Source organism: Cimex lectularius, unplaced genomic scaffold, assembly GCF_000648675.2.
Source record: "Cimex lectularius strain Harlan isolate CLEC.00 unplaced genomic scaffold, Clec_2.1 scaffold284, whole genome shotgun sequence".
NCBI classification, from domain to species: Eukaryota; Metazoa; Arthropoda; class Insecta; order Hemiptera; family Cimicidae; genus Cimex; species Cimex lectularius.
Window position 1 is genome coordinate 106,216 of NW_019392966.1, and position 27,792 is coordinate 134,007.

Below are 27,792 nucleotides of genomic sequence, written 5' to 3' on the forward strand. Positions count from 1 at the left end.
TGAGAACTAATGAAGATCATGTAGAAACATGGAAAAGAGTAAAGGCCCAAGAATAGAGTCTTGGGGTTCACCAGCTGAAATTGAGAGAGAAGAGGAGGTAGAATATGAAGCTTTAACTCTCTGAGTTCTGTCAGACAGATAGTAGGAAATGAGATTAGTAGCAGTGGAAGAAAACCCAAAAAGATGCATCAGTTTCCAAATAAGCAGATTATGATTTACACAACCAAATGTATTGAAAAAATCAAGTAGAACAATAATAGTACACTATCATCAATGCCTAGGTGAATATCATCTGAGATTTTGAGAAGAGCACAAGTATAAGATTTTCGGAAGCCAGATGCCAAATGCTTTGGATAGAGATGGAAGAATACTAATAGGGCGATAGTCACTAGTAAGAGTAGGTTTAGGTTTCTTGGGTAATGTATTAAATTCTTGTGGCTGGCGTGACATCAAGAACCTGGCCATTACTTACTTCCAGCCTTCTTTTTATTTTTGAGGGTGGGAAAAGACAGCTACCTTCAAGACAAATTTACCATCTATCAAAATACATAATACAAAATTGTTTCTGACTGCCTGTGGTAACTAAAGTTTCAGTCACCACTACTGAATACAGACAATAGTACATTCTTAACAACACCCCTTGATTTAAGCAGGGTGTAAATAAGACTCGCCGACTTAGCAACTGCCACATCCTGGTTGCTAAAAATAAACTGCTCATTGTGACTTGCAGATTGAATCCCTCTGATCATTGGACTATCCATCTAAATTGTTATCGAGTGATCATTTTCCAGATAATGCTGAGAAAAACCTGCTGGAAGACAGGAAGTAAATAAGCTGCCTATAGAGGTTATCATGGTTCAAAGATCTTTGGGGGGGGGGAACTTAAAGACATTCTGATGTTGTACAGGGATAATAATTTTTTTAATAATCTCCAATTTAACTAAAGTGTCTCCAATGTCATGTGACCCAATCTGTTTCCTGACTCATAATTTTAAAGTAAAGGAAAAAGAATTCAGATCCCATTTAGCCTTTGTATACACACAATTTTTGTATTTTGTATTACATTTGTATTGTTCTGTGGTATGTAGCATAGGTGTGAACTGATTTGCAAAAGGTAAAATTTAATTGAAAAAGGGTAAATTTAATACAATTAATTAAGGTTTTTAGTTGAGGTAAAAAAGTCAATGGCACGAGCAGGATTCGAACCCACGATCTTCGGCTTGATACGCCGCTGCTCTACCACTTGAGCTATTCATTTGTCGTTGAGAATCCAATCCGATTACACGACATTTGAAAAAAGGAGGGAAAATTCAAAAGGTGTAGTTGAGATGGGAAGTCGATGATCGAGGTCACGATAGCGCCAGTGGTAGAGCAGCAGCGTATCTAGCCGAAGATCGTGGGTTCGAATCCCCCTCGTGCCATTGACTTTTTTACGTCAACTAAAAACCTTAATTAATTGTAATATATTAATTGGCCAAGCGGACCACAAAATTAGTGAATTTAATGGTAAATTTAATTTTCAAAAGAATGAAATTTATTTACAAAAATGTGCATATGATTTTCAAGAGTAAAATTTATTTACAAAAGGGTGCATTTGATTTGCAAAAGGGTAAATTTAATTTGTAAAGTGTGAAAATGATTTTCAAAATGGTAAATTTGATATGAAAAAGAGTAAATTTAATTAGCTAGTGTTAATTTTATAAGCAAAGGGGTGAATTTCATTGACAAAAATGTGATTTGATTTGCAAAACGGTGAAATTAATTGGCGAAACGGTTAGTTTAATTTGCAAAAGGATGAATTTAATGTGTAAAAGTGTGAAATTGATTTGCAAAAGTGAAATTTATTTGCAAAATGATACAATTTATATGAAAAAGTGAATTTAATTTTTTAAAGTATGAATTTCAGATGAAAAAAGGTAGTATTTCAATTGCAAAATTTGAATTTGATTGACAAAAGAGGGATTTAATTTGCAAAAGGGTGAATTTCATTAGCAAAAAGTGGATTTAATTTGCAAAAAGGTTAATTTAAATTGCAAAAGTGTGAATAATTCGGATACCATTTTGCCCTTGTTGTAAAATATGATTTTGTATTTAGTAATTTTGTATTCAACAAGTTCATAAAAAATATGTAAAATAATATGGAATAAATATTGGCCATTTATGTATCTCTAATGAAACCAACTTATTGCAAAAACATGTTAGCGAGATAGACAAAACAGTCGCGATATACCACAATTTGCCATGAACACATAATTAATTATGATACAATTAAAAAGAATATTAAAAATGGATAATTTGATTTTTGCTACTAAGGTATAATTTTATACTTCCATTGGTTGTAATTTCTTTATTACATCTATTAAAATATAAATAAAATGATACAAAATATAAACAATATCAAAAAAATGATCTTCAAATTAGGATATTATATTTTTAAAATACTGAATACATATATGGACGGTTTTTTTTGTGTGTGTTAAGTAATATAAAATAAAAGTTGAAATATCACAAGAAAATTTAATGTTATACAAGTTATATTTAATAATTAACAAACCAACATGCAATTTTTTGGCAAGAAGCCATTAAAATTTAAATTTAAAACAGTACATATTAATCACAGTTGTTACAGCTTGACAGAATCGCCTTCATCATGGTGTCTAAAGGAGAAGCTACCTCCAACGGGCATTCAATAAACTATGTCCATACATATTCGATAAGCACGGGTGCTATGACTGTCCTACCATATTGAGTGGACAAAAGCCAGACGACAAGCGAGGATGAAAACCAAGACGGTTTTGTGTCTTCCCCTAGTTGGCAAGTTATAATTTGAACGGGTCTGTCTTTACCGAAAAATGCTCAAGTTGTAATACACAAGTTCATATTGTAAAACGACTCTTAGCATTGTCTTTTGTCAATTTTTCTGAATGTGTGAAAGCACTCACACACAAACACACACGCACATTTATAAAACTATACATCTCAACAAAATATTAAATAATGTAAGTACACATGTTACTTACTTATTACTATCACAAAATGTGGGGCTTTAGAAACAGTTATTTTCTAATGATGCTAACAAATTATTCAGTTATTATAACTATTTAGATCTCTTAGATACAGGACTATCAGGCGGTGTTAGCATAGGTTGATTATGCTGTCTACGATGTCCTGTTTTTATGACTAACTTTTTATGAGGTCTGGGAGAAATGCCTGGGTTGCAGGAAATGTCCCCGCCTTCTCCGCTGGCCCAACTTCCTGTATCTTCGCCTAAAAGTTATCACCATTAGAAATCTTTATTTACAAGAGATTAAGTGTGGTATTAAGAACCTCCTCCCCCGGCATGAGAGTTGTATGCCATTTTATGTGTAGTAGAATCTAATAAAGCTGCGAGAGTCGAACTGCCGTTCGATCCTGCTGATGAAACCGAACCGTCTTCCATAATAGGATGTATGGAACCTAACGAAAAAAAAGTATATATAAATTTATATATTATATTTTATATAAGACGTGATTATAACTACCAGGATGTTTCTGCTGGGAATTAAGTTCAGCAGTGGGTTGAAGAGGTGAGAATATGTTTGCAGTGAATTCTTCAAAGGTTGAAGGCTTTTTGTGATTTTTAATAACTGTTTCTAAAGAACGGCCTCGTTCTTCATAACTGAAAAATTGGATTATAATTTCATTAATTTCTTCTTTACAGGTGTAACACTATCTTATGAAAATAAACATTACTATTGCTGATAAAATTGAAGCATGCTACGTTTTGCTCGTGAAGCACTCAATGCAGTCGCTCTCACCAAGCCGGGCAGTTCTTGATGGCCGACTATCGCTTCATTATACAAAGGGCCAAAATATGGAACCTTGAAATAATAACAAAAATTTATGTTATTCTAGAAAAACAAAAATACTGCATCCTAAATACTTACATCTGATTTCCTAGATACTTGAATTCTATAAAGCTGATGTGGCAGAGGATAGATTACTATTAAAATGTCACAAAATTCAGTAGGAATGATACCACGCCTATAATCCCTTGTATGCTCAGACCAAACAATATGCACTTCATCATTTCCCAAATGTCTTGTCTGTGAACCCGAATAATCCACCACACACAATTTATTTACAATAGACCAGAAATTATTCATTCACATTATAGGAAAAACATACCTTTTGAAGTAAAGCCTCAGGGGTTGATGATGGCATCCTTGTTGAAACGTGTAACATGACTTCAGTGAATGAAGTGGCGTAGTATGGCGCAGTTATTCCGGTCATTTTATTCCGCTGTAAACCTCCCATAAATCCCATATGTGTTTCTAGTTCCACCTAGGAAAAATTCAATCATTGTTGTCTCAATAAAATTAACTTGCTATTTTAACATGGATATGTTCTTGGGAGGGTTACATGAATGTTTTCACACCACGGACTTCCTGTTCTTTTTACCAAGGAGTGTGCTTGCATTGGGTTGGATTAGATTAGGTTAGGGTTTTATAGAATTAGAGTTAAGTAAGTATTGATTATGTTAGGTTGAGTAGGGTTAGAATAGGTCAAGGTTTGTTAGAGTTAGATAAAGGTTTGATTGTGCTAGCTTAGTTATGGTTAGATTATGTTAGGTTTTGGTAGGGTTAAAATAGTTTAAGGTTTGGTAGGTTAGATAAAAGTTTGATTATGTTAGATTAGGTTAGGAAGGGTAAGGGTTGGATATCGTTAGATTTAGTAGAGGTAAGGATTGATAGGGTGTGGTAAGGTTAGTGTTTGGTAGAGTTAGATAAGGTTAGGATTTGATATGGTTATGGTCTGGTAGAGTTAGATTGACATAAGGTTTAGTAGGTTAGTGTTTGGTAGAGTTAGATAAGGTTAGGATTTGATATGGTTATGGTCTGGTAGAGTTAGATTGACATAAGGTTTAGTAGGTTTGAGGTTGGGGTTTGGTAGAATCAATAATGTTAAGGTATGGCAAAAATAGATAGTAAGGTTATTCACGATCTTTGTTTTAACCCTGTTAACTCTATTAGGTTGTTTGATCAAGAAAAAGGATGACATAGACTTGTAAGAATGGGCTATTTAACATTGTTTGATCTAACAGGGTAGGGCCAATGTTAGATGTTAAGTCGAATCAAATAGCAGTATAGTCACATTGTTAGCTATTTGTTTGTGTGGATAGGTTACATAATCAATATTCAATGTTTTCCTGTGAAACAAACTGTCCGGTATGACAATTGTACAATAGGGTTAAAGTGCAGTTTTCTACCACAAAAACGGCTAATTTTGGTGTACTGCTGGAATGTTGCCAAACAATAAACTTATTTAATATAAAAACGTGTTTTTACTCAATGGGTTTGAATTTTTGTGGTTTCAAGAACAAATGGGTAAGATTGGATAGAAAATAGGGTTAGAAATAATGGTTCGAGGGATTGGAGTGAATTATTTGGAGGTTGGGATGCTTGGTTTAACACCACAGTTTACAATGAGACTAAGGATAAATTAAAAAGGAAAAAATAAATTCAAATAACAACATCGTCTTAATCTTTTTTGTAAATAAAATAGCTCCTGAACGGCTGAACCATTTTCAATTAATGAGGTAACATTTGAAGCAGAATTTTATGTAATTGTGTTTTTTGGGGTTTTTAGAAAGAAAAAAAAAAGTTTTGAGCTTATAAGCACAGGCCAGTACAGGAGAAAATAACGATTTATATATTGCTCACCTCCCAAGCCAGACCTGCGATAAATTCTTCATAAGCATGACTTCCTCCTGAATTAGATAATATTGAGTTTTTGTCCTCCTGACCGTGTGCGACATAAATTATCGCAACTTTATGTGTTTGACGACATCTCTGAAACATTACAATGAAATATAATTTATAATTAGGCAAAAGAAGAAGAAGAAGAAAAAAAAGCAAATTTAATATTTCAACTAACAATTTTGCCATAAAGTCTACTTTTACTGCTCGATAAAAGTTTATTTTCCACATTAATTAGTTTAAAATTCTCCAAAGTTTTATAACTATTAAGAACGTAGAATAGCAAAGCTTGAATTATTTACTGAGAAAAAATTCTTAAGAAATATAATACTTGTGAATCAAGATTCCTCATTTCCCTCAGAAGTTTGTCATTTTTGTCAACCAAAAACAGCTGAGAACGTAGATCCCAGCCATGCATTCCAAACTGAGAAAATAGGAGGCGACAGTATTGAAACGGTGCTTCTTCACATTTTTCAACTGGTGCTTCGGATATTCCAATATCACTAAAACAAAATATCATTATCAGGCCCAACTTACATATACAATATTGCACTGTTATGCAAATCGTCAATATCATTCAAATCCCTTTTATATTACGTCTCATACCTATTATAACACTAATGAGTATCTAGGAGTGTACAGAAATGGTTCTATTCACTTGACAAAGATAAATATATTAAATATATATACACAATTAATGCAATGTCTTTGAAATTGGAGAAACAAAATACCAGGAATCAAATTCAGGAAAAGTTCAGGGAGGCTATTTCTTTTTATTATTGGAACGAAGAGGAATTCTATTTCTGAAAACCATAAAGATGGAGAAATTGCAGCTTCTACGGCAACTGACATGGAAGAAAGTTCATCATTAAAATTTTTCATAATAGAAGTGGCAGTATAGCCATTATGTTCATTGAGAAAATGACTGTCCTATAGAGCAGATTATAAAATAGAACTTATCTTTTTATAATGAACATGGCTGTTTTTGAACTGGATACATAATTTTTTTGACCGTTTTGCATTATCTGGGAGTGGGCATGGGTTGGGTTGGGTGAGGTTAGGTTACATAAGGTTCGGCTTAGAAATAGGCTAGGTTAGTAGGTTAGAGTTAGGTAACAGCTAGTGTTATGCATAGGTTAGGTAGGGTTAGTGTTTGATTATGACAGGTTAGATAAGGTAAGGGCTAGTCTTTGGCAGAGTTAGATTTAATTTAGAGTTAAGGTTTCATAGAGTTACATAAGGTTAGGGTTAGGGTTTGGTAAGGATAGATAAAGTAATCGTTTGGTATTAATTGGAGTTAGGACTTGTTAGGGTTAGTTAGTTAGTTGGGGTTTGATTGTGGGTTAACGTAAGGTAGAGTTAGATTAGGTTAGGGTTAGGTAGAGTGTTAGAGTTTGATTACGTTAAGTTAGGGCTTGATGGGGTTAGGGTTTGGTTACACAAAGTTAGATAAGGTACAGGTTAGGTTAGGGTTTGATAGTATTGAGCACAAATAGATCTACTCAGGTCAAGGTGCAGAAAACCTTGTGGCCACCTCTTTTATTACTATCCCTTGGTATGGTTAGATTAAGTTTGATTAGTCTTTGGTAGTTACATTGGGTTAGTGTTCGATAGAGCTAGATTAGGTTAGGGTTAGTGTTAAGCTTAAAAATGGGTCAGTTTAAGTATGAACGGTTACAATTGATTTAAGGATTCTTAGCTTTAAATTCTTAGATAAAATGGACAGTGTAATGAATATTAAGGCAAATGTTACCATTTACCTTGGTATTTGATTAGCTGAATTGCTAATATAATCTTGTTGCATTATACGCATGCTTAAAATAGAACCCATTGCTTCCTGCTCCAAATCTGCACATAAAGGTGCTGAAGGTACATTTCTAGGAATATCCAAACTCTCCAATATTTCTGGAGAAGAGTATCCAATGTATTGCAATAGCTAGAATGAAATATAAAGAAACATGTAAAAATTGCTCTGTTAGAAGATCATAACAGGACAAATCTTTCTTACTGACATCATCTAAGTTGTCCATGTCTTCAGCTGAATTTGAGTACGTCGGAAGCAAATAAGGCTCTCGGTGCCTTAACGTATGTTGCGGCAGTGAGCATACACTCAGCGAATTCATTATTGAATTATTAACATTTACGTCAGTGCAATTGACATCAAAACAAAAAGAAGCTGTATCTGCAAAATATGTGGTACATTATATTTACACAAAATATTTAAAAATATTTCCTCACCTGAATCAGAAGATTCTTGGGATGCTGTGTACAGCGCTGAAGCATCCCACGAAGATTTTCCTGCCAGATCCCTGATAATAACTCTGACTTGAGATGGAGCTGACACCAAGCCTTGAGCCACACTGCCTCCAGGAACGTCTAATGCTGGGACTTCGACCAAAGAAACAAGCTGCTGAAGGCTTGTAACAAGTACCTGGAAAATTAAATATAATAGTTTATGATATACAATTATTAAAAATGTAACATTTTTATCAGGCAGTTTACCTGAATGTTTGGAACAGTAAATAATTGTAATGACAATTGGTCAGCAGGAAGGCCGACGACGTCATCCTGTTCCACGACTATTGAACCGAGATTTGCACCTCCGTTTGTAAGAGGAAAATGGCCTAAGTTATTCACCAAATGTGAGGTCACCTGTTACAAACATTGATTGTTAAGGACACGGTATGCTGGATGTAACCAGGCTCAATACTAAAGCAAAGTTACAAATGTAAAAACTTACAAGTCTAGCAGCAAGTTGAATGGAATGCGCTGTGGAAATTAAATGAGCCGGCGATGCTGGGTTTGAGGCAAATATTGTTCTCCTTGTTGGTGGAATATCTTGTTGCTTTAAATCGTCAAAACTGATATTCGGATTAAATTCCTGGATTAGATCAGGATGGAATGATCCAACTTGCACACCTCGTCCTTTCCCGCCTTCACTCAAGTCATCTAAAACCTATAATCAATTGTGGGTGTTATGACCATTTAATCTATTCAAAATAATTTATCACACTAACAAAAGAATATATATAGAAAATGATTGTTTAGTATTATGCTGAGGTACACACATACAAAAATTGGTACCAAATGCATTTACCACAAATCAAAAATTATTTTTCACACAAATTAAAATAACTATGCTTTTCCTAAGGGTTTGCATGGTTGAGTGAGAGCTAGTGTTAGGCTTAGGTTGATGGGTTAGGTTAGGTTGGCTCAGTGTTACATTAGGTAGGGTTAGAATTAAAGTTAAACTTAGTATTAAGTTTGCTAGGATTAGGGTTAGGGCTGAAGATGGATTAGGTTAGGTATGGTTAGGACTAGTGGTAGCCATAAAACCATAAAAATACATACATATAGTTTGAAATGAACAACAAAATATGAGTTCTCAGTTTTTTGTCTTTGAGTGCATATTTATCTCTCTCCCTCTCTCTCTCTCTCTCTCACACACACACACACGCACGCACACACACACACACACACACGTTATGAGGTTGTTAGGCTAATATCAACAATTTTCATATATATCATGAAAATATAGCATTTATTGTTTTAGTTTGAAAATATATGTATAAAAAAATACCTTGAAAACATTGTTTAATAAACATGTGCGATTGTGGACATTTACAAGTTGATTGAGAGGAATGTTCATCGTCCACTCTCCTAAACAGAATACCAATGAAGTCAAAAGTCTTTTATCACTGTCACCAATTGGCATCAGATGATTTAAAGTTCCGACCAAAACCTGGAAATGTGGCTTGTGTTATTTCATTTTCCTTGTAAATGAAATATAAATGCAACAAGTTATACTTCAACGATTCTCGGTGGTATTTCTGGAAATCGATTTAATAAAACATCAGCGTGGTCACACAATAGGAGTAACACATCTGAAGCCGTTTGGGCGACTGTTTTATGATTAAACTAAAACAAAGTACATGGTGGTTATGTGCTTACACAAACAATTATTCCTTATACCTAAATCATTTTCGATTTGACTTGTTCTATTTTTATTTACACAACAGATAAATAAAAGCAAAAGTAAATTAAGGAACAGGACAATATTTTATTTTTCTGCTGTTTATCAGTTCTGGCTAAGCTCATATATTGCACACCAATATTGCATCTAAAATTGTATTGAAGCTCATGATGTTATATACACCTTGAGAATATTTTTTTAAAAAATGTGGAAATCTCTCTATAGTATTAAAAAATTTAAGGGTGAGATAGAAGGACCTATATGATTTTAACGGAGTAGAAAGAGAAAAGGTTAGAGGGGGTAAATGCAATGTTTAGATAGAATTTTCACTATATTCTCAGTTTAGGGTTAAGGCTGGGGCTAGTGTTACGCTCACAGATGGGTTAGGTTTGGTTAGTGTTAAGTTAGGTAGGATTAGGGTTAGGTAAGGTGTTTTACAGAGGGGTGTCTGTTAAAAGGAATTTCACTGTATATTACGCATTTAAAAATACGAAAAATGTAAGATAAAACAAAAAATCTCTTTTTGGTAGACCTTTTTTTATTAAAAGGTGTATTTTAAAAAATTTGGGTTAAGATTCAGACTAGTGATTATATGGAGATCGTGAAATACGATCTGGTGTGACATAGGTTTTAGAAAAACATTTTCTTTATTGTGCCTTTGATCTAAGATGATCTCAATAAAGATCGAAATGTTGGCACGATAAAGAAACTTTTTCTAAGACCTAGGTCACACCAGAACACATCTCATGATCTCCATATAATCATTAACTAACGGTCACTAAACACCACACACGTTGAGACTAGTGTTAGGCTCAGAGATAGGTTAGGTATTTAAAAAAAGTGAAATAAAAATAAAAACTTTTTTGTTAGGAATTTTTTAAAGGTGTTTTATAGAGGGGTCTGTTAAACGGGATTTCACTGTATATTAAGTATTTAAAAATAAGATAAATGTAAAATAAAACAAAAAATCTCTTTTTGGTAGGCCTTTTTTAAAGGTGTATTGAAAAAATTCCATAAATAAATACATGTCTTCAAAATGGTAAGAGATTGCCAAAACATCATAAAATCATGAATTTTATTTAAACCTTTACATAATAAAGCCTATAGGGGCGTTGGTGGCCGCAACAGTTTAGGCGTTGGCACGGCGCTCATCAATATAAGGTAAAGGTCCCGGGTTCGAATCCAGCGGCCCTGCATTCGAACCCGACATACTTACAAATGGGCTTTTTTTCAAAAACATCGACACCCCGAGGGTATATAAGGAAAATACCTTATATACCATACACTAATGTAGTGGTAATTTGTTTTTATAAAATAATTTAATAGAGAAGGTGTAAAAAAAAAGTAAGTACGTACTTACCCTAAGTGCAAGCAAAAGAGTATTGATTGCTTCTTTAATTTTGGGATGTTTTGCACCCCTTAACAACTCTTGATGTAAAAAAATGCCAAGATTTGATAACGCTATGCAACGTGCTACACCTGCACCTTCTGTTTTGCCCGCGCTCAAAATCGTTTTCAAAACTTCATCCTGGATAACAAGGTCACATTCAGAATATTATGCTGAAATGTTCAAGTGAAATAGAATTACCTTTAAATTGGGACATTTTGATGCCCTCATGACATCCGGATTTGCTTCTAAAACTGGAAGCTCCAATAAATAATCAGGAAACGATAACAAAGCTCCAAGAATAGAAATGGCCTCTACTCGAGGGCTCTAAAAATAAATTGTCATCATTAATAACTATAACAAACAATAATAAATGCACATACCGTTCTCAAATCAGATGAAGATATCACAGAATTTGCCGCTTCAATAAAATCTGCAATCAGCAATGAAAAACCAGGTAGCTGAATTGAGAAAAACCGAGGGCCACAATGCTTGATAAGAGTATTAATGACTGTCTAAAAAAATTGACATAACATATACTTCATACGAAGAACACTATTTTATATATGAGTCTTAAAAAAAACTTACTTGATCTTTGGAAAGCAACCCCTTGTGAAGCATAGAATAAAAAAGGGACAGATGTTTAGGATGTAATGGCACATCATGATTTAGAACGGTCATATTACATAACAACCGTAATGCACACAATTTCCCCTTATGATATGCTTCAGACAGATTAAGAGACTGAAATAAAAAATTGTTTATTTACTAAAATTAATATTTAATTACTAATTATAAATACAATCTAACCTGAAAACTCCACGGTGCGAAAATAGTAAGAGGGGGCACTAATTCTGGAGGAGCGGGAGTTATCTGAGAATCACTCGGAATTCCTTGATTAAGTCTTATCTAAAAAAATAAAAAATAAAAAAAATATAAAACAATATTAGTAAAAATTCAACGATCTTACCTTGGCAAGTGTTTCAAAAAGATCAATGAGAAAAAGAAATACGTTATAGTGCAAAACTGGCATTTGTATTTTGTTTATGTCTCCAAGGGCTCCTAGCATTCTCAGCCAAAGGATTGCCGCTACATCTGGCAACCAACCACGGATAGTACCACCACTCATAACTGATTTTCCATCTTCAGTATTTTCTTAACAAAAATAGTTCAAACATTAGACAAATGATCTAAAAGTTGTCATTTATACATTTTAATTTCGGAAATACCTGTTAAATCACCTTCGTTGTTCAGTACATCCAATTGCATTGGAGAATCTTTGAATGAATTGCTTTCAACTCCACTCGATGGTGCAGGAGACGGTGTCCTCGTTGCGCACTCTGAATCATAATCAACGTTCACCCTAACTGCTACAGAAATAAATTATTAATAAATAGGATGTAACGGAAAAATTAAAAAATATAGCAATCAATGTCACCTCTTAAAGAATCCACTGAATGCCATTTTCGATTCAGTCGAGATTCCAATCCTAAATGGCTGAGAGCAGGCAATCGGTCATCTTCCAAGTCAAGTTCACATACGCCTTTAAAAAGCATTGCCGGTTGAATTTGAAACCTAAAGCTTATATCTCAAAAAATATAAATGTATACAAACCAGAAATATTTGGGGATTGGAGATGATAAGAAATTTTTCTTCTAGCCCATGCGACATTAACTTCACTAGTAGTACGCCTTAAATTTCCTTCTTTTTCGATGTTTGTTGTATTGTCTGAAGCAGTTTGAACAAAAATATATTAAAAAATATTTAAAAGGTTTTTAACTGATCCAGCTTATTTCATTTGGGTTAAGTTAAAAGATGAGTCGATAAAACAGGAGACAAAAGGGTGGCCCAAAAGAGGCAAATTATTTTATTCAATGGCTGAAATTTTGTTAATACAAAATTCTTATTCTTTTAAAATAATTTTGTTTATATTTTATATGGCATCAAAAAATTGTATACAGCCATAATAATATAACTGGGTAACAAATTTACTTTTTATCAACACAAACTATATCTTCACTGACACATTACACAAAAATTACCTTAACCTTAACTCTAAATTAAATCTAACTTTGCCAAAACCCTTACCTTATCTAACTTCACTAAACCCTAACCTTACCTGACCTATCATAATCAAACACTAACCCTACCTAACCTATGCATAAAGTGGCCCATAGACTGTCAATATTATTGTACAATATAGATTGCACAATAATTTGACGGTTGCCCCTTAACGTTCAATAATATTGCACAAAATTTTGTTTGTGCAATGAACTTGAATAGTCTGAAAGCGATATTGAAGTTTGTGCAATATTTTGTGTACTTGCTGATACTTCACAAACTGACTGATATTGCGCAATAATGCCAACAGATGGTGCAATATTTTCCAGGTTGTACAATATATTTTCAATCTTTCGTCAATCATGCAATGTATTGCACCAACTTTCAATATCGTCTACACACGATCAATTAAATTGCACAACCCAAAATATTGTGCAATAATATTGATCGTCTAAGGGGTGCTTAACACTAGCTGTAACCCTAGCCCTGATGTAACCTAACTCTAACCAACTAACCTAACCTATTTCTAAGCCGACCCTTACCTAACCTAACCTCACCTATGCCCACTCCCAGATAGCGCAAAACGGTAAAAAAAATGATGTATCCAGTTCAAAAAAGCCATGTTCATTATAAAAAGACAAGTTCTATTTTATAATCTGTTCTATTTTATGCTTCTTATGGACCTCAGGTGCATAACTGCCAATTAGGGAATCAACTGTGATATATCTTCGGCAGATAAAAGTAAAAAAAAAGATGTTTTGCTTCGTTTACAATAAAATTGGCTGTCTACATGAAAAGTGACACCCAGTTTATTAAATGATAATTATTTAAATTTTTTACTTAACCTTTGAGTGGTCGCACTGGGGTAGTTTTGTACCCCAGAATTTTTTTACTATGTCTTGCAGAGTCCACAAAATCAAACCCCTCTAGGCTCATTCAATTGTAGAAATAACTTATAAGGAAGTATGGCTAGGGTGGCAGCTGGAATGTTAGTGTGCAGCAATCATCCCTCAAAGAGGACAACCCGTTCTTGGGGTACAAAACCACCTTGTGCAACTTATTATGTAAGTTTTTTAAAAATAATTTCCTATATTTTTTGTTTATCTATAAACCTACATATATATAAATAATTTTTAAGAAATAGGCTGGGGTTAACTTGGTACTCTTGTGTGACCACTCGAAGGTTAAAAACTTTCAAATAGTCATTTGCCAAATTATACATTAAATAATGCTACAGTTTGTATGTGATGTGCGCTGTTAAAAATAGAAATGTAATAATTTGTTGAAAACAAAATTATGAAGCTTAGTACCTCTTGCTGTAGGCAATGCTTTACTCATATTTTCAGGATCCACCGGTGGTATTGCATCTGATTTTCCCGTTTTTGTACCGCAAACTCCTTTCCTTTGACGTTTGGCTTTTTGTTCACTCAATCTGTCCAAAGGTAAATCAGTCAATTCCAAACTATAAACATGGCGGGCGAGTACTCGTGTCAATGTTTCAAGTGTTTTCTGTTGAATAGAAATATTTAGTAAGCGAACTAGTAAGTTTTAATGTGTAAAAACGTACCGCCCATTCTTTAATGAGTTCTTCCCATTGAGTCAACATGCTTAGAACGCTAAAGAATTGATCCCAAAGAATTTGGGAAATGACGACATTAAGGTTTGCTTTAATCCAAGTCACTATCAACGTCTAAAAACATAAAAGTACATTTTATTTATGAAATTTAAACATACATAAAGCCAAATTGTCTGACTAAAAAACTATTTATTAACTCAAATAAAGTTATTATAATCAATACAACACAATATACCTGAAAGATTGCAGGAGCGAGCCTTCCTCCGAGTGTTTCTTCTTTTTTCTTTGGTGGAGTAGGAGAGACTATAAGGGAGGTGATATGTAGTAGTATAATAAGCAGTTGTTCCCTACAAATGAATAACATTAAAATATTATGTTGTACAATTGTAATATAAAATAAAGTACCAAGTTTTAGCCTCCATATGTGTATGCATAACCATATATCTGTATATATTCAGAACTCTTTTACAGATTTCGACTTGATCGTCAAGGAGGTCGAGCGAATCGGGATTAACTTCTAACAAAAACACATTGGCCGCATCTGTTATGAAAACTTGTAAAACATTCTAAAAATAAAACCCAACATCAAAATATGAAGTGTCTTTCGCAAAATTTTAAAACAGCATACCTGCAGGCCAGCTCGAATTTGGAAATTTTCTTTGCTAATAGCTCCTAAATAAGAATCATTCCTTAACTTTGATAATTTGGAATAGTCATCTGGCCCCTATAAAAGATAAACCAAAAGCAAAAGCTCTGAATGCGATACTACTAGGCTTAAACTAACAAGCAACATTCAGTTTTCTTCTAAATAGACTTTTACTTAATAACTCTGCATTAAATATTTACTAGTGCTTGCTTAATTGTAACAATTAAAACTCATGTTATATGCATTTTTTTACATAACAGGGAGTGCACATAGGTTGAATTAGGGTTGGTTTTACAGTTAAATTACATATCCACGATTCATTGTTTTTCAGTGAAGCAGAGAAAACATGCGTCTGTAGAGCACAATTTTTTTTGGTATAATTTTGTTAGAGTAGAATTCCTTAATAATTTGATGTGTAATAAGCATATTTTGAGATATTGCCAGGAAGGAAAAGAAAAGGCTTCTGTTAGTGCCTATGCCGGCTGAGATTCCTATACCCAGGAAAGTAAAAGTTCAGAAAAAATCTCGGAGTGCTAGGTAATAATAGCGATTCCAAAATTGACCAATATTGGTCATAGAAATTACGAATGGTGGAGTGGTTGTAGAGTTCAATCCTTTTTAAAAAGATGGTTCCTACTCACAGTAAACAGCTTACTGTGATAGGAACCATATTTTTAAAAAGGAATATTGGTCATGGTGCATAAGGTCTTAAAGAGGCTGACTCCTTTAACCACCCTTATAACTTCAAATAAACTTTTTTTAAATTTCAAATTTACACTTTTTAACTTCAAAGAAATGTTAATTTGAAATTAAAAAGGGTTAATTGGATGGAAAAAATTTATACATAAATCTATTATACACTTGCTTGTCCTTTATTATATTTATAAATTAGAAATTAATTAAATATGAAATTATTAATATAAAAGGATATAAGTATATACATTTTTTAGGTAAAGGAAAGTAAAATACATACTTCGATACTAGAAAAGTCCACTGAAGAAGGTCCAGAACTTTTGCTTTCAACAGGTTCCAACATAAACGGTGGTACTTCTATAACCTATAAATATAATTAAAGTAAATAACTACTACATCAAGTAATAAAGAATATATCGACTGACATTCATTTGAATCCAGTCTTTGTAAACAGTGATAGCCCTTCGGATAGCCGGTGCGTAAGAAAAATTCAAGAGAAACGCCTGCCGATATATTTCGTGTATAAGATTCACGTTGTCCCTGTTTGAGTATAGTACATCCCTGACAGTCTGGAATGCGGACAGGTTGGGATCCTCGCTGAAAGACATCCGCTTACAAAAAAGCACATGACTTAAAACGTTTGACATTTACCTTAAATGAATATCAAATGGAGGAGTGAACGGTGCATTGACTGCTGTGTCATTACCTGCTTGACCGACACTTACTCTTCTTAGTTCTGAGCCTGGCGATCTTTCTCCCTCGCTTTCATTAGGCGTTACACTAATAACACCAACAAATATTATTTATACAAAAATTAATATATGAGGTTTAAACATTCACAATCGGTTTATGTATGCATTACAATTTATAATTTTTTAATATTATTATTTATTTTTATATGTATATTACATACCTAGCAGACCTTCCTATCTGAGGGACTGGGTGTGTTTTGGTTAAATGTGTAAAATTTGCAATCCATTTTATTACAGCTACTTTGCAGTTTATGATTGGATCAGGTAGTTTACCATTATCAACATTGGTATGTGTCCTCATTGATGGAATTTCTAAAAAAAAAAAAAAAATAAAAAAAAAATGAAGATAAAGCAAAATCCAATTTGTATATAATTATTCATTTATAAGTACGCTAAGTACATAATTATTGGGTTGTCTGGATAATAATGCAGTTTTATGGTTAAAAATAAAAACAATTAATTAAATGATTTTAAATTTTTTTATTAATTACTTTTATCACTCTCAGTCACATCTCCCAATGTGATGACAACTTCTCTATACCCTCTGAATAGAATTTTGAATCTTTATTATTAACAAATTCTGTAACCACATTTTCTAACGACTTTTGATCAATAAAGTTTGTATGTTGTAAAATGCCCAGGTGTCTAAAAAAGGCAATCGGTAGGTGAGAGGTCTGGAGAATAGGGTGAGTGAGGCAGAACCTCATAACCAACAGTTTCAATAATGTCAATTTCTGGTTCAATTTGAGAGCAATACATTGCTGACCTGCTGCTTGATTGTTTCACCAGAATACAAAATGCTGTAGTAAATCAGCCCACCAAAGAGTCATCACAAACTTTTCTGATGAATTCGGGGCTTTGTTTAGTTACACAAACTTCATAATGATTTCTTTGGCGGTCGTTTAATGCATGAGGAACCCAACTTTCGAGCTTTTTCACCTTTTCAATTGCCTTAAGGTGGTCAGCGAACTAAAAGAACTTTGCAAGTTCTTGGACAGTTGTTTTGGGATTTTACTCAACCAAAGCTCTCAGAACATCATCATCTAGGGAAGAAGTCCTTCTTTGTCTCCCTTCAAAAATTTTTCAATTAACTCAGAGCAATGCTCTCACTCACACTGTCATGGCCCCAGACTTCATTAATGTTTCTGGACAAGTTTAAACTCATAACAAGAAATCACACGAAAATCGCACATTGACATCGTAGCAAGGACTGAATTATACTCAAGTAGCAAAATGTTTCTGAGGTAAACAAACATTTTTGTAAAGGAAGAAGATTAAATTGTTAGCATTAGTTCAAAAGACAAATCCATGTTATAAACAGTTTATTATATAGAGGGGTAATTGAAAGAAAACATGAAAACCTACATTATTTTCTGGACAACCCAATAATTATAAGTTGTATTAAGAGCTATGTTGATGACTGTTATTGATGACATTCATACAGTTGCAGTAAATTTTTAAAAATTTTTTAATTGAACAAAAATATGTTGTTTTATTGTTTCAGGTCTAAGGTTTAGATTAGATATACTTTGTCACATTTCACCATATTCAGTGGCAGTAAGCAATGAGACAACAAAAATCAGGAACCAAACTCAAGAATAACTCTTACAAAAACTTTTTTTTTTAATTTAATTAATTTATTTTAATTATTATTTATTTTTTCAGGGTTCCAACAGCGGAGGTCATATCAATCCCCGAGTGCTTGTGTTTTTTTAAAGCTCATTTGTAAGTATGTTGGGTCCAAATGCAGGGTTGCTGGATTCGAACCCGGAACACTTACCGAGCTCCATGTCAAAACCTAAACCTTTGTGGCCACCGATGTCCCTCAACGATTGTTTGATGGAAATTATTTTTAAATAACTGTTAATGCCAGCACTAAAGTGTAAAATATAAAATTCGAAACTTGCCTAAGTACGGTTTAAAAAGGTTAGTATTAGATGAGAAATTGGGGAAAATTTGAGGTAAGTAAACTTCTTTAAAGCGGTCAAAAAGAAACGTGAAACACTTGGACTGTTTGTAAGCTTTATCTTTCCATTCAATTCTCGATACCTGCAACAAAAAAAAAAAAGAAAAATTATGCTGGAATCATATAAATATAATACCAATAAAAATGATCAAAATAATTTCATGATCTAACCTGAGTCACCATAAATTCAAGCAATGCATCCATATAAAATTTGGTAAGATCATCTGGTGAGCGTTCACCGCTTTGTGGCGGATATACTGACTGTATTTCAACGACAGATATCGGTCCTGAAAATTAAATGTGGAATAAATGGAATATCTGACAATTTGCCTAGTTATTTAATGACTTTAAACGAGTAACGAAGTTCAACATAAACGTTGTCCTTGTATAATAGTTACCATGGAAATTATCATGAAAGATAGCGGTTGAATTACTACCAGCATGGTCAAGATGTGACTTATGAAAACCAGGAACAAGACTAGTAAAAAGTGTATTGGCCTCTTCATGGCTATTATCGCCTAAAATTTGGTACCACAAAAGGAAATACCTGAAACATGAAAATATATTTTAATTGCAGACGAAGATGAATCCCATTTCTTAAAAATGTAGACGACACAAAGTTGGTATAGGAAAAAAAAAAAAAAAAACAGCATTTGGTTATTGAAAATCTGATTTTTTGTATGACAGGACAGGGAGTTAAATTTCTGGGTTTTGCCCCATGAGTACAGATTCTCGATTTGTTTCCTGCCCCTTAGGTAACTGAAAAGACGGTGTCTGTTACATCAAGCAGATCTTGAACTTAGAACATCATCGTAGTTGTTTTAACAGAGTAAAACATAATATAATTCTAAATTAGGCTTAAGCGTTAAACTGTAGAAGTTAGGTGCAAGCAAAATTATTTATATATGTCTTTTTAAAAATAAAAGTCAGATGTAAATATTAGCAAACCTTATTGCTTCTCTTCTGAGTTTATGCGAGTTTCCATGGTGCAATAATTTTGCAATTAACCTAGTAAGGCTGTGCGACTGCCATCTCTTTGAAATTAATTCTGGAAGCAACGTCAAAAGTTTATCTAACACAGCTAGTACAGCTTCCAGTTCTTCTCTATGAGCTTTGTGCACTAAAAACAAAAAGAAAAAATTACACAAAATAAATATATAGACAATGCCAGCAATTTTGAACCAGTATATATAATCCACAAATAAATATGGCTATTTACACCCAGATCAGTGGTTGAGGAAAAATTGGACAGCACTCGTTTATTACAAGCAATGCAAACTGCATCAACGAACATATGATTGATAGATTTTTTCCATCAAACTAACCCTTTTTAACTTCAAATTAACCCTTTTTAACTTTAAATAAACCAATTTCAATTAGAAATAAATGCTTTTTAGTATAAAATTTACCCCTTTATAACTTCAAATTAACCAACTGAAATTATAAATTAAAATTTTTTAATGTAAAATTACCCCTTTATAACTTCAAATTCGCCTTTTTTAAATTTTAAATCAATCCTTTTTAACTTTAAATTAACCAACTGAAATTAGAAATAAACATTTTTTAGTGTAAAATTACCCCTTTATAACTTCAAATTAACCTTTTTTAATTTCAAATCAACCCTTTTTAACTTCAAATTAACCATTCTCACCGTTGAACTAAAACAGTACTTTTCAATACTAATATTGTTGTTATTTATATTTTTTTTAGTATTGTATTTTTTTTTTTTAATTGTACATTGTATGTTTACTTGTATCAATCAGTGGCCACCCACCCAAGCAAGGGCAGGTTTTCCGTTCTAAACATGAAAAAAGTCTTTCTCACTCCATATACAATTTCTGACAAAATGTGTTGAGTGAAAACCACAAACCTGAGCACAGCTAGATGTGTGCACTACAATGCTAAACACTTTGAGGTCGAGAAAACAGCGGTCATTTTTAACTCCTGCTGTCATAATGGCCTTATTTCACTACCAGAACCACAAATCAGTTTAGAGTTAAAGGAAGTAATCCTTCATTGTCCCAATTTTATAAACAATATAACATTTGCCTCTTTAAGAAAACAAATTCCTGGAATTTGGGCCTCCTACTGTTTTAAAATACAAAGATAGATTCACCGATTCATATCAGATTTGTTTTCAATCAAATTTGTTGCCACGGTGAAGGTCCATCATTCGGGCAATTTTATTTTATAGACTCCTCCAAAGCTGTGGATGTGTTCAGGGCACCCAGAAAATAAAAAACTAGACTACAGGGTTTTGACAGCCCTTGGAGGTATTTTGGCTAAAAACCCTTATGCTGAAGCATAGAGGACTGCAGATGAAACAATGAAAGACGGAAGTTTCAACTTCAACTTGCATCTTGTTGAAAGTGTACTGATGGATGTATGTAGAGTTACCAAACCTACAGAAGAAGAAATAGCTGGATTCCGGTCTTCAGAAGGAGAACCGCCAGGTCATTGACACATCATTGTGCACTATAGTCAAAGTGGTCCAAAGTTAATATCAGTTTTAAGCAGACATTGTGATCCCATGTTGTACCCACTGATCTCTCCCTGTGGTGAGACAGGAAGGATGGGACTCCAAAATGGCCCATAGTGGCATGAGAAAACAAAATCGTTTTGAACTACTAACAACGTTACAGTTTGTTTCTTATTTGCATTCCCCCCCACACACATTCATAAATCATATCATTCCACGATGCCGACTCTTCTTTAGTTCAAAATAGTTGGGCTCTTAGATCATATAAACATTTATAAAAATTAAATACAAAAAAAAATTTACTAATTATTTTAAATATAAAAAAATTATATTTTTTATGTTTTGAATTAATACAAAATTGATATAAAATTACTACAAAAATTGAAATTAAATATAAAATCATGGTTCTTCTCTAAATTCCCGATTGTTAAAAAATATAGAGTATTTGGTCTCTTAAAAACCATATGAAAATCAATTACAATAAAAATTAAATGATGTAAAATTAAAAATAACAACAAACAATTCTTCTACCATTTTTGAGATTTTTTAAAATATAAAATAATTATTTAATTAAAAAATCTCGAATTAACAGAAGAATCATTTATTTTTACATTTATTTTTATATAACTTTTCATTTCAATTGACTTAATTTTCATGTGGTATTTCAGATAAGAACCTATTTTACATTTTAAACAATTCTACCATCAAAACAAGAATCCTTAATTTTTATGCTTGATTTTATGTAATTTTTAATTTTAATTGTAATTAAGTTTCATGGGGTCTAAGAGCCCATTATATTTTTATATTTTTTAAAGTATTTTTAAAACATTCTCAAATATGCAGGAAATTTACTTACATCAATTACATACAAAAAAGCCTTACAACCTTTGAAATTAAAAAGGGTTAGTTTGAAGTTAACTTGAAATTAAAAAGGTTCTTATTGAATTAAAGAGTATATTTGAAGTAAAAAAGTTTAACTTGAAATTTAAAAGGGTTAATTTGATGGAAAAAAGCTGTAATACATTTTTTTAACCCATAATTTTTTTTACATGGTGTCATATCCATGATTCAATGATACCCATGAAGCAGGGAACATATGCGAGTGTTTTTTTTTTTTTTTTAAATCTATAAAGAAAGTTAACTAATGATATCCAGCCATCGCCACTTTCCAGCTTTATTTATATATTCCGTCAGTTATTTTACTATATATTGATGTAAATATCGATATTGACAGGACACTATCAAACTGTCAGGTAATAATATTCTAACAAGAAGTTCAAACAAAAGAAATGGAAAGATTAAAAAATAAATAAAATGTTTTTCATTAAATTTATATGTGCCAACATATGTAGTACCAAATTATTTAGAATTTTAGTTTTTGTTTCTCACTAAATTAAAAGTAGTAACTGAAAACTCTTAACTTCATAATTAAAATTTTCTATCATTAACAAAAACTTGTATCTTTTTAAGGTAAGGAATTTGTAGATTTCATGACATTTTGTTAAATTTTAATATAAATTGTTGGTTCTCATAGTTGCCTTTTTTTTAATAGTATAATACAATTGCAAATGGTGTTTATGATACAATAAAAAATTCTATCAGGAAAAATATATAGTATACTAGTCTACCTCAAAACATTTTTGGAATGCAATGAATATAATTAATTGAGTGAAATTAATGAAAAATATAATTAGTTGAGTGAAAATCCAATTAAAAGAAAGAAAAAAGCATTAGGAGCTTTTTCCCCCTACAAATGAGCCCAAAGTTAACAATATAACTGTATATTTAAAATGATTAAACTACCTTTTAGCTCAGTTTAGATTAGTTAATAAAAAGAGCATTTAATTTAAACTAAAGTTCTTACAGTCTGCACTCTAATGAATATATTGTTGCTTAAATAGGTCCATGCTCAAAACAACACGGTATTTTTTTTTTAATATTATTATTTATTTATTTTTACATGCAACTATCTAATCAATTCATTACGTTAAAACACCAAGTATCATGCTTTTTACAGATGTCAATTAATGAGAAAATAAAATTTGTAACATATATATTATGATCTGATCATTGCAAAGGCAGACATAAAATGTTTTCACTTAAAAAATGTAAGAAAAATAAGCTTTTTATTTGTCTGTATTATTTTAATAATATAAAATTCCAATTGTCATGCATTTTTTGAAAACATCACTCGATTAGTTAAATAAAACAAAACTGATATCAAAATTCAGGCAAATTGTACATAAACTCTACGTTATGATGAAAACGGCACAAAACATATTTCTTTTTAACAGGCAATACAGAGTTATTTCATTTTCCAAATAGTTTATAGAGGAATTTTTAATCTGGGTAAAAAAAATATTATCTACCAATGGAAAAGGAAACGGAACATGGAAGATGAACACAAACTAATATCTACAAAATTAAAAATAAAATACTTTTCCGTGCTCAAAAGAAATAGGAAACCACAATAAATTGCTTACCCAAGTGAAAAGGCAATTCTGTAAGAAACAAAAAATAATTATTGGCATATTAATACAATTGACCAAGTTATTTTGTAATGCTTTGTTTTTTAATTATTTCAAAATTTAACGATTTACTTAGTATTTTTTTAACCAATTCAAAACCAAAACTTTTACCTTTCTGTCTGAGATTCGTTTCTGCATTTATGAAGCTATCATAAAATATGTAGTAAATGTGGTTGTAATTATTTTCAAATATCGCTTTTGCTTCTTCCACATCAACATGTTCTGAAACAAACGGCAAACTTTATTAAGCTATCTTTATCTCCTGAAAGAAAAAGCACATGTGATAAAATTGAATAACAACTGAATATTTTAGTATGATGAATCTAGTTTCTAACACTATGGAACGGCTCTTATTCCAATTTTGTACAGCGAGTACCATATTAGAATTTTGATAAAATTTTATAATATAAAATATAATGTATTAAAAAGCTACATTTATACTGTATAGAAAATGAATGTTTTTGCCAAATTTATTTTAAAAGGAGAACGTAATTACTAAAAGTAATAAAATACACACAAAAATTTTGACTGAAAAAATTTGATTTGAATATTTTGGAACTTGTCAACATTAGAGATCTAAGAGCAATCAGTTAAACACAGTAGTAAATATTGTATTATAAAAATTTTCTAACTTAAATAAGTCTCCGTTCAACTGACTGATGACTGAATTATTTCCTGACTTTAAATTGTTACTGCTAAACTGACTGATCAGCCTTAATTAATAATTTCTCGTTACATAATTTAATTTAACACTCATCAAGCGTTAAAAATAATATAAAACAATGGACACGTCAATTAAAAAGTATTACACGATTAAATAAAAATGTTTGTTTGTTGTTTTAGTTTTTTCTTAATTTATTTACACATTTTTTTTAAGTTGTCAGGTTTTTTTAAGAGCTCGGTTGTAACAAAAACCTCAACATGAGGGCATTGAGTTTTAGGCTCAATTAACTGCTTTGTTAACAAATTCAGGTAATTGCAAATTTTAAAAATTAAATTTCTCCATAGTGCCAAATGTAATAAAAACAGTATGAAGAAACTGGCAGGAGGTACACAAAATTATTAAGATGCAAAACAAAGAAAAAAATTATTTTAAAAAAAAGTGATTAAAAGTGAAACTGTTAAAACTTCAGAAGAACATGAACATATAGAAACACAAAGAACATGAGATTGCTAAAAACTATATCACTGAACCACAGATAAAGTTCATTACTAAGATAAAAGGAAATTAAACTTATTTGGCGACGACCATAAAAATTTATCAGTCAGCCATGGCTATGCAATGATTCTGGGAACTCATTCTATCATGAATAACTCATATAGGCTGGCTATTAGATGGCTCTATAAATTTCATATATAACATGTCTAAAACTATCTCTGACATCAGAAAAATATTACTTTTAACAAAAGTTAACATTGAAGGAGTCAAAATGGAAATATTGCAGTTCTATTAAGAAAGACCTGGTGCTCAATGATCAATGGTACAAAAATGGTTATAAAGGGGCCAAACAATGATCCCCACATCAGTCCATCACAACCATCTTCCAAGCCGAACTAGCCAAAGAAATACGTCTCAAGAGTGCAACAATAATACTATGAGATAGCCAGGTCTAAAAGTTCTCTAAGCCTCAAAACTTGTCTGAAACTGCGTAAATATCCTAAAAAAATATGCAAATGGCCTATCACTTAAATGGATCCTAGGTCATGAGAAAATTTCAGGGCGATGAGGCAGCAGACGTCTTAGCTAAAAACGGAGCCTCAGAACAATTCATAGGCCCAAATCCATTTTGTCGGACTGGACTCTTGGGCAACAACCAAAGAATACAACTAAAGAAACAAAAAAATAATATTGGGAGGAAAAACTAGACAGAACTGCAAAGTTTAAGTGCTAAGGAGGGAAATCCCTTAAAAATAAAAAGAAATAAATGAAATAAAAACATAACAGATAATTGGATATATCTGCACCCTCGGGATAAACCTGGGTAAGTCCAAAACTTTTTACCATTGTGATTTTAAAGTTTTGACCTTCAGATTTAAAGTTTAGATGTTCAGTACAAATGCAATTTTTTTAGTAACTTCCTTTTATCAAGCTCACATGTCATCAAATTCAATGTAGTCCTTGTAAATAGCTTTTATTAAATTTATTTAACTTTTCGTTACTTATTATACACCAACATCTAGTGTTACAGACTTTAAATTTAGATCATTTGCTGAAATCTAGTCGAAATAAAGAGACAATTTTAACTTTTATAAAAAGCACTCAATGTAGAAAAAGGAAGCCACACCACAAGTGGCCAACATTTGAAAAATATTTGACCCAAGGAACAGAAGAAATTTGACTATTTTCTTACCTAAAATGGAATCAGATATAAGCCGGTCTTTGTTTTATATAAGTTAGAATGAGTAAGTTAGTAATAGTTGTTAATGTAAGGAAATAGTATAGAGAATTTTGTATGTAATTTTTATATGGGGCTGTAAAAATAAACCAATCCAGTAAGAAACGAATGTTTCCCACAAACCTGAAGGGTGCAGAAATGTGTACAAAAAAAAAGTTATTTATTGGGAGAAATTTGTACATCATGGACAGGGCTCATCGGGTTGAGGTTCACCATAAAATCCCATCAGCCAGATGAGCTTTGCAACCTGGAAGGACATTGATAGAGGAACAGGCTGCGTAATAGAAGCTCCCTTGAATTATAGGGTGTTGCGCATACAGCCAGATCATGACCAATCCTTACAGGAAGGGTGGTGAACATCAGGCCCAATGGATTTTGCTTTTCCTTCCCACCACCCTTATTGGTAAACAAATACAAAAGGGATAGATTGGAAAAGCAAAAAACCGTTCAGTCATACACTCAGTAAGCCACTCGGTCAAGACACGATGCCTATTGTCAAGGGTCAAAATGAGTCAAATAGAATCGACTGTCGAAGAAGCCGATGCAAGAAGAGTTTCTGTTTGAGTGTTGAGTTTCTAGCACACAGCAGAAAGAGAACACACTCTGTCAGCAGAACAAGAAATGAGAACAGCCGGTGAGATGAGTCGAAGAATTGACTTTTGAGTGTATAGTCTGATTCAGTCATCCAGAGACTCAGTCAAAAAATTCAGTCTGCCAATGCCAGTAAGGAGACAGCAAGTGAGACAAGTTATATATAAGCAATTGTCGAGTGTGTAAAACTAAGTGGAAACGATGACGGACTTAGTTGATCAGTCGGAGCCAGAAAGGAAATGTTAATGGGTATAAAAAATATTTTTAAAAAAAATGGGGCGACTTTTAAATGAACAGTGAACGATTCCTGTGATCATTGTAGGAAGATTAATTAATCAGACTAAAAATTTGCATACTTTTTTTTGTTTCACCGTGTGAAAAGTGGTATAGAATAAACATTGTGATAATTGTTAATAAAGTTAGCCTGTGGGGAAAAAATCGGTAACGTTCAAGTTGAGAGAAGTTTTCTGGAGTCCTTTGTCGTACGACGATTTTTAAAAGTTGTTGTCTTTGTTTTGGGTCGTTTGGATGCCGTTTGACGTTTCGTCCCGACAAAAATTTCCAGAGGATTAAAAAAAAAATCGCTTACCTAAAATGATTCTAAGATGTTTGAACCGAGTGGCGGTGTCTTTTTTCGGATCTTGCAATTTCTGTGTTGACTTTTTAATATCCGCATGAAGCTTTTTACTGAACATTTTAATCCGAGGGGGCGATGAGTGTTTTGAGGGGTTTGATTTATTTGTTTATCGAGCCGTTTCCTCTGAACAAGTGGACTTTTACGTCCATCTCGGGAGGGACTTTTTTAAGAAGTGGGTTGAGCCGAGACGAGGAGCCGGTGCCGCTCCGTCCTCCCGTTGAATCGCCCTTTATTTACAACCAGCATCGACGCCTTCCCTGGATGTCGAGTGTCAACTCGCAGTTGTTGCTGTGTACAGCCGCCCGTCTCGCGAAACATGTGTTCTCACTTCTGTACACTTTTTCCACGGACGATTGGATCCAGTACAAA

At 32.6% G+C, this 27,792-nt stretch overlaps 1 protein-coding gene across 4 annotated transcripts; it reads right to left on the minus strand.

Annotated features, from left to right (window-relative positions):
- Positions 1–2,358: 2,358 nt before the first annotated feature.
- Positions 2,359–27,792, minus strand: LOC106672224 (ral GTPase-activating protein subunit alpha-1). 4 transcript variants are annotated; one of them, XM_024229516.1, is made up of 40 exons: positions 27,376–27,792; positions 23,911–24,021; positions 23,755–23,772; positions 19,741–19,912; positions 19,191–19,339; positions 18,964–19,079; positions 18,734–18,875; positions 16,988–17,138; positions 16,726–16,854; positions 16,500–16,671; positions 16,355–16,438; positions 15,364–15,459; positions 15,141–15,301; positions 14,971–15,082; positions 14,727–14,849; positions 14,470–14,668; positions 12,713–12,826; positions 12,537–12,641; positions 12,328–12,465; positions 12,069–12,253; positions 11,909–12,007; positions 11,687–11,842; positions 11,482–11,613; positions 11,300–11,425; positions 11,072–11,239; positions 9,546–9,656; positions 9,319–9,480; positions 8,479–8,694; positions 8,241–8,390; positions 7,977–8,169; positions 7,751–7,920; positions 7,499–7,674; positions 6,070–6,241; positions 5,703–5,831; positions 4,168–4,323; positions 3,927–4,085; positions 3,733–3,860; positions 3,522–3,658; positions 3,328–3,456; positions 2,359–3,267 (listed from the first exon to the last, which is right to left on the minus strand). In XM_024229516.1, the coding sequence occupies exons 1-40, from the start codon at positions 27,479–27,481 to the stop codon at positions 3,098–3,100; spliced, it is 5,622 nt and encodes a 1,873-aa protein (XP_024085284.1). In that variant the 5' UTR covers positions 27,482–27,792; the 3' UTR covers positions 2,359–3,097. The 4 variants fall into 4 exon arrangements, with proteins under 4 accessions (XP_024085284.1, XP_024085285.1, XP_014258969.1 ...); XM_024229517.1 differs by having other exon boundaries at positions 7,751–7,914; positions 12,328–12,468; XM_014403483.2 differs by having other exon boundaries at positions 12,328–12,468; positions 27,376–27,791.

Bases quoted from the DNA above. Each gene is read 5' to 3' on its own strand.
- LOC106672224 (XM_014403483.2), bottom strand. From the start codon at position 27,481: ATGTTCAGTAAAAAGCTTCATGCGGATATTAAAAAGTCAACACAGAAA. The intron at 15,083-15,140 runs GTACTTTATTTT...ATTCATTTGTAG, and splicing joins CATATGGAGGCTAAAACTTG to GGAACAACTGCTTATTATAC. The intron at 12,254-12,327 runs GTATTTCCGAAA...ATTTTTGTTAAG, and splicing joins CAACGAAGGTGATTTAACAG to AAAATACTGAAGATGGAAAA.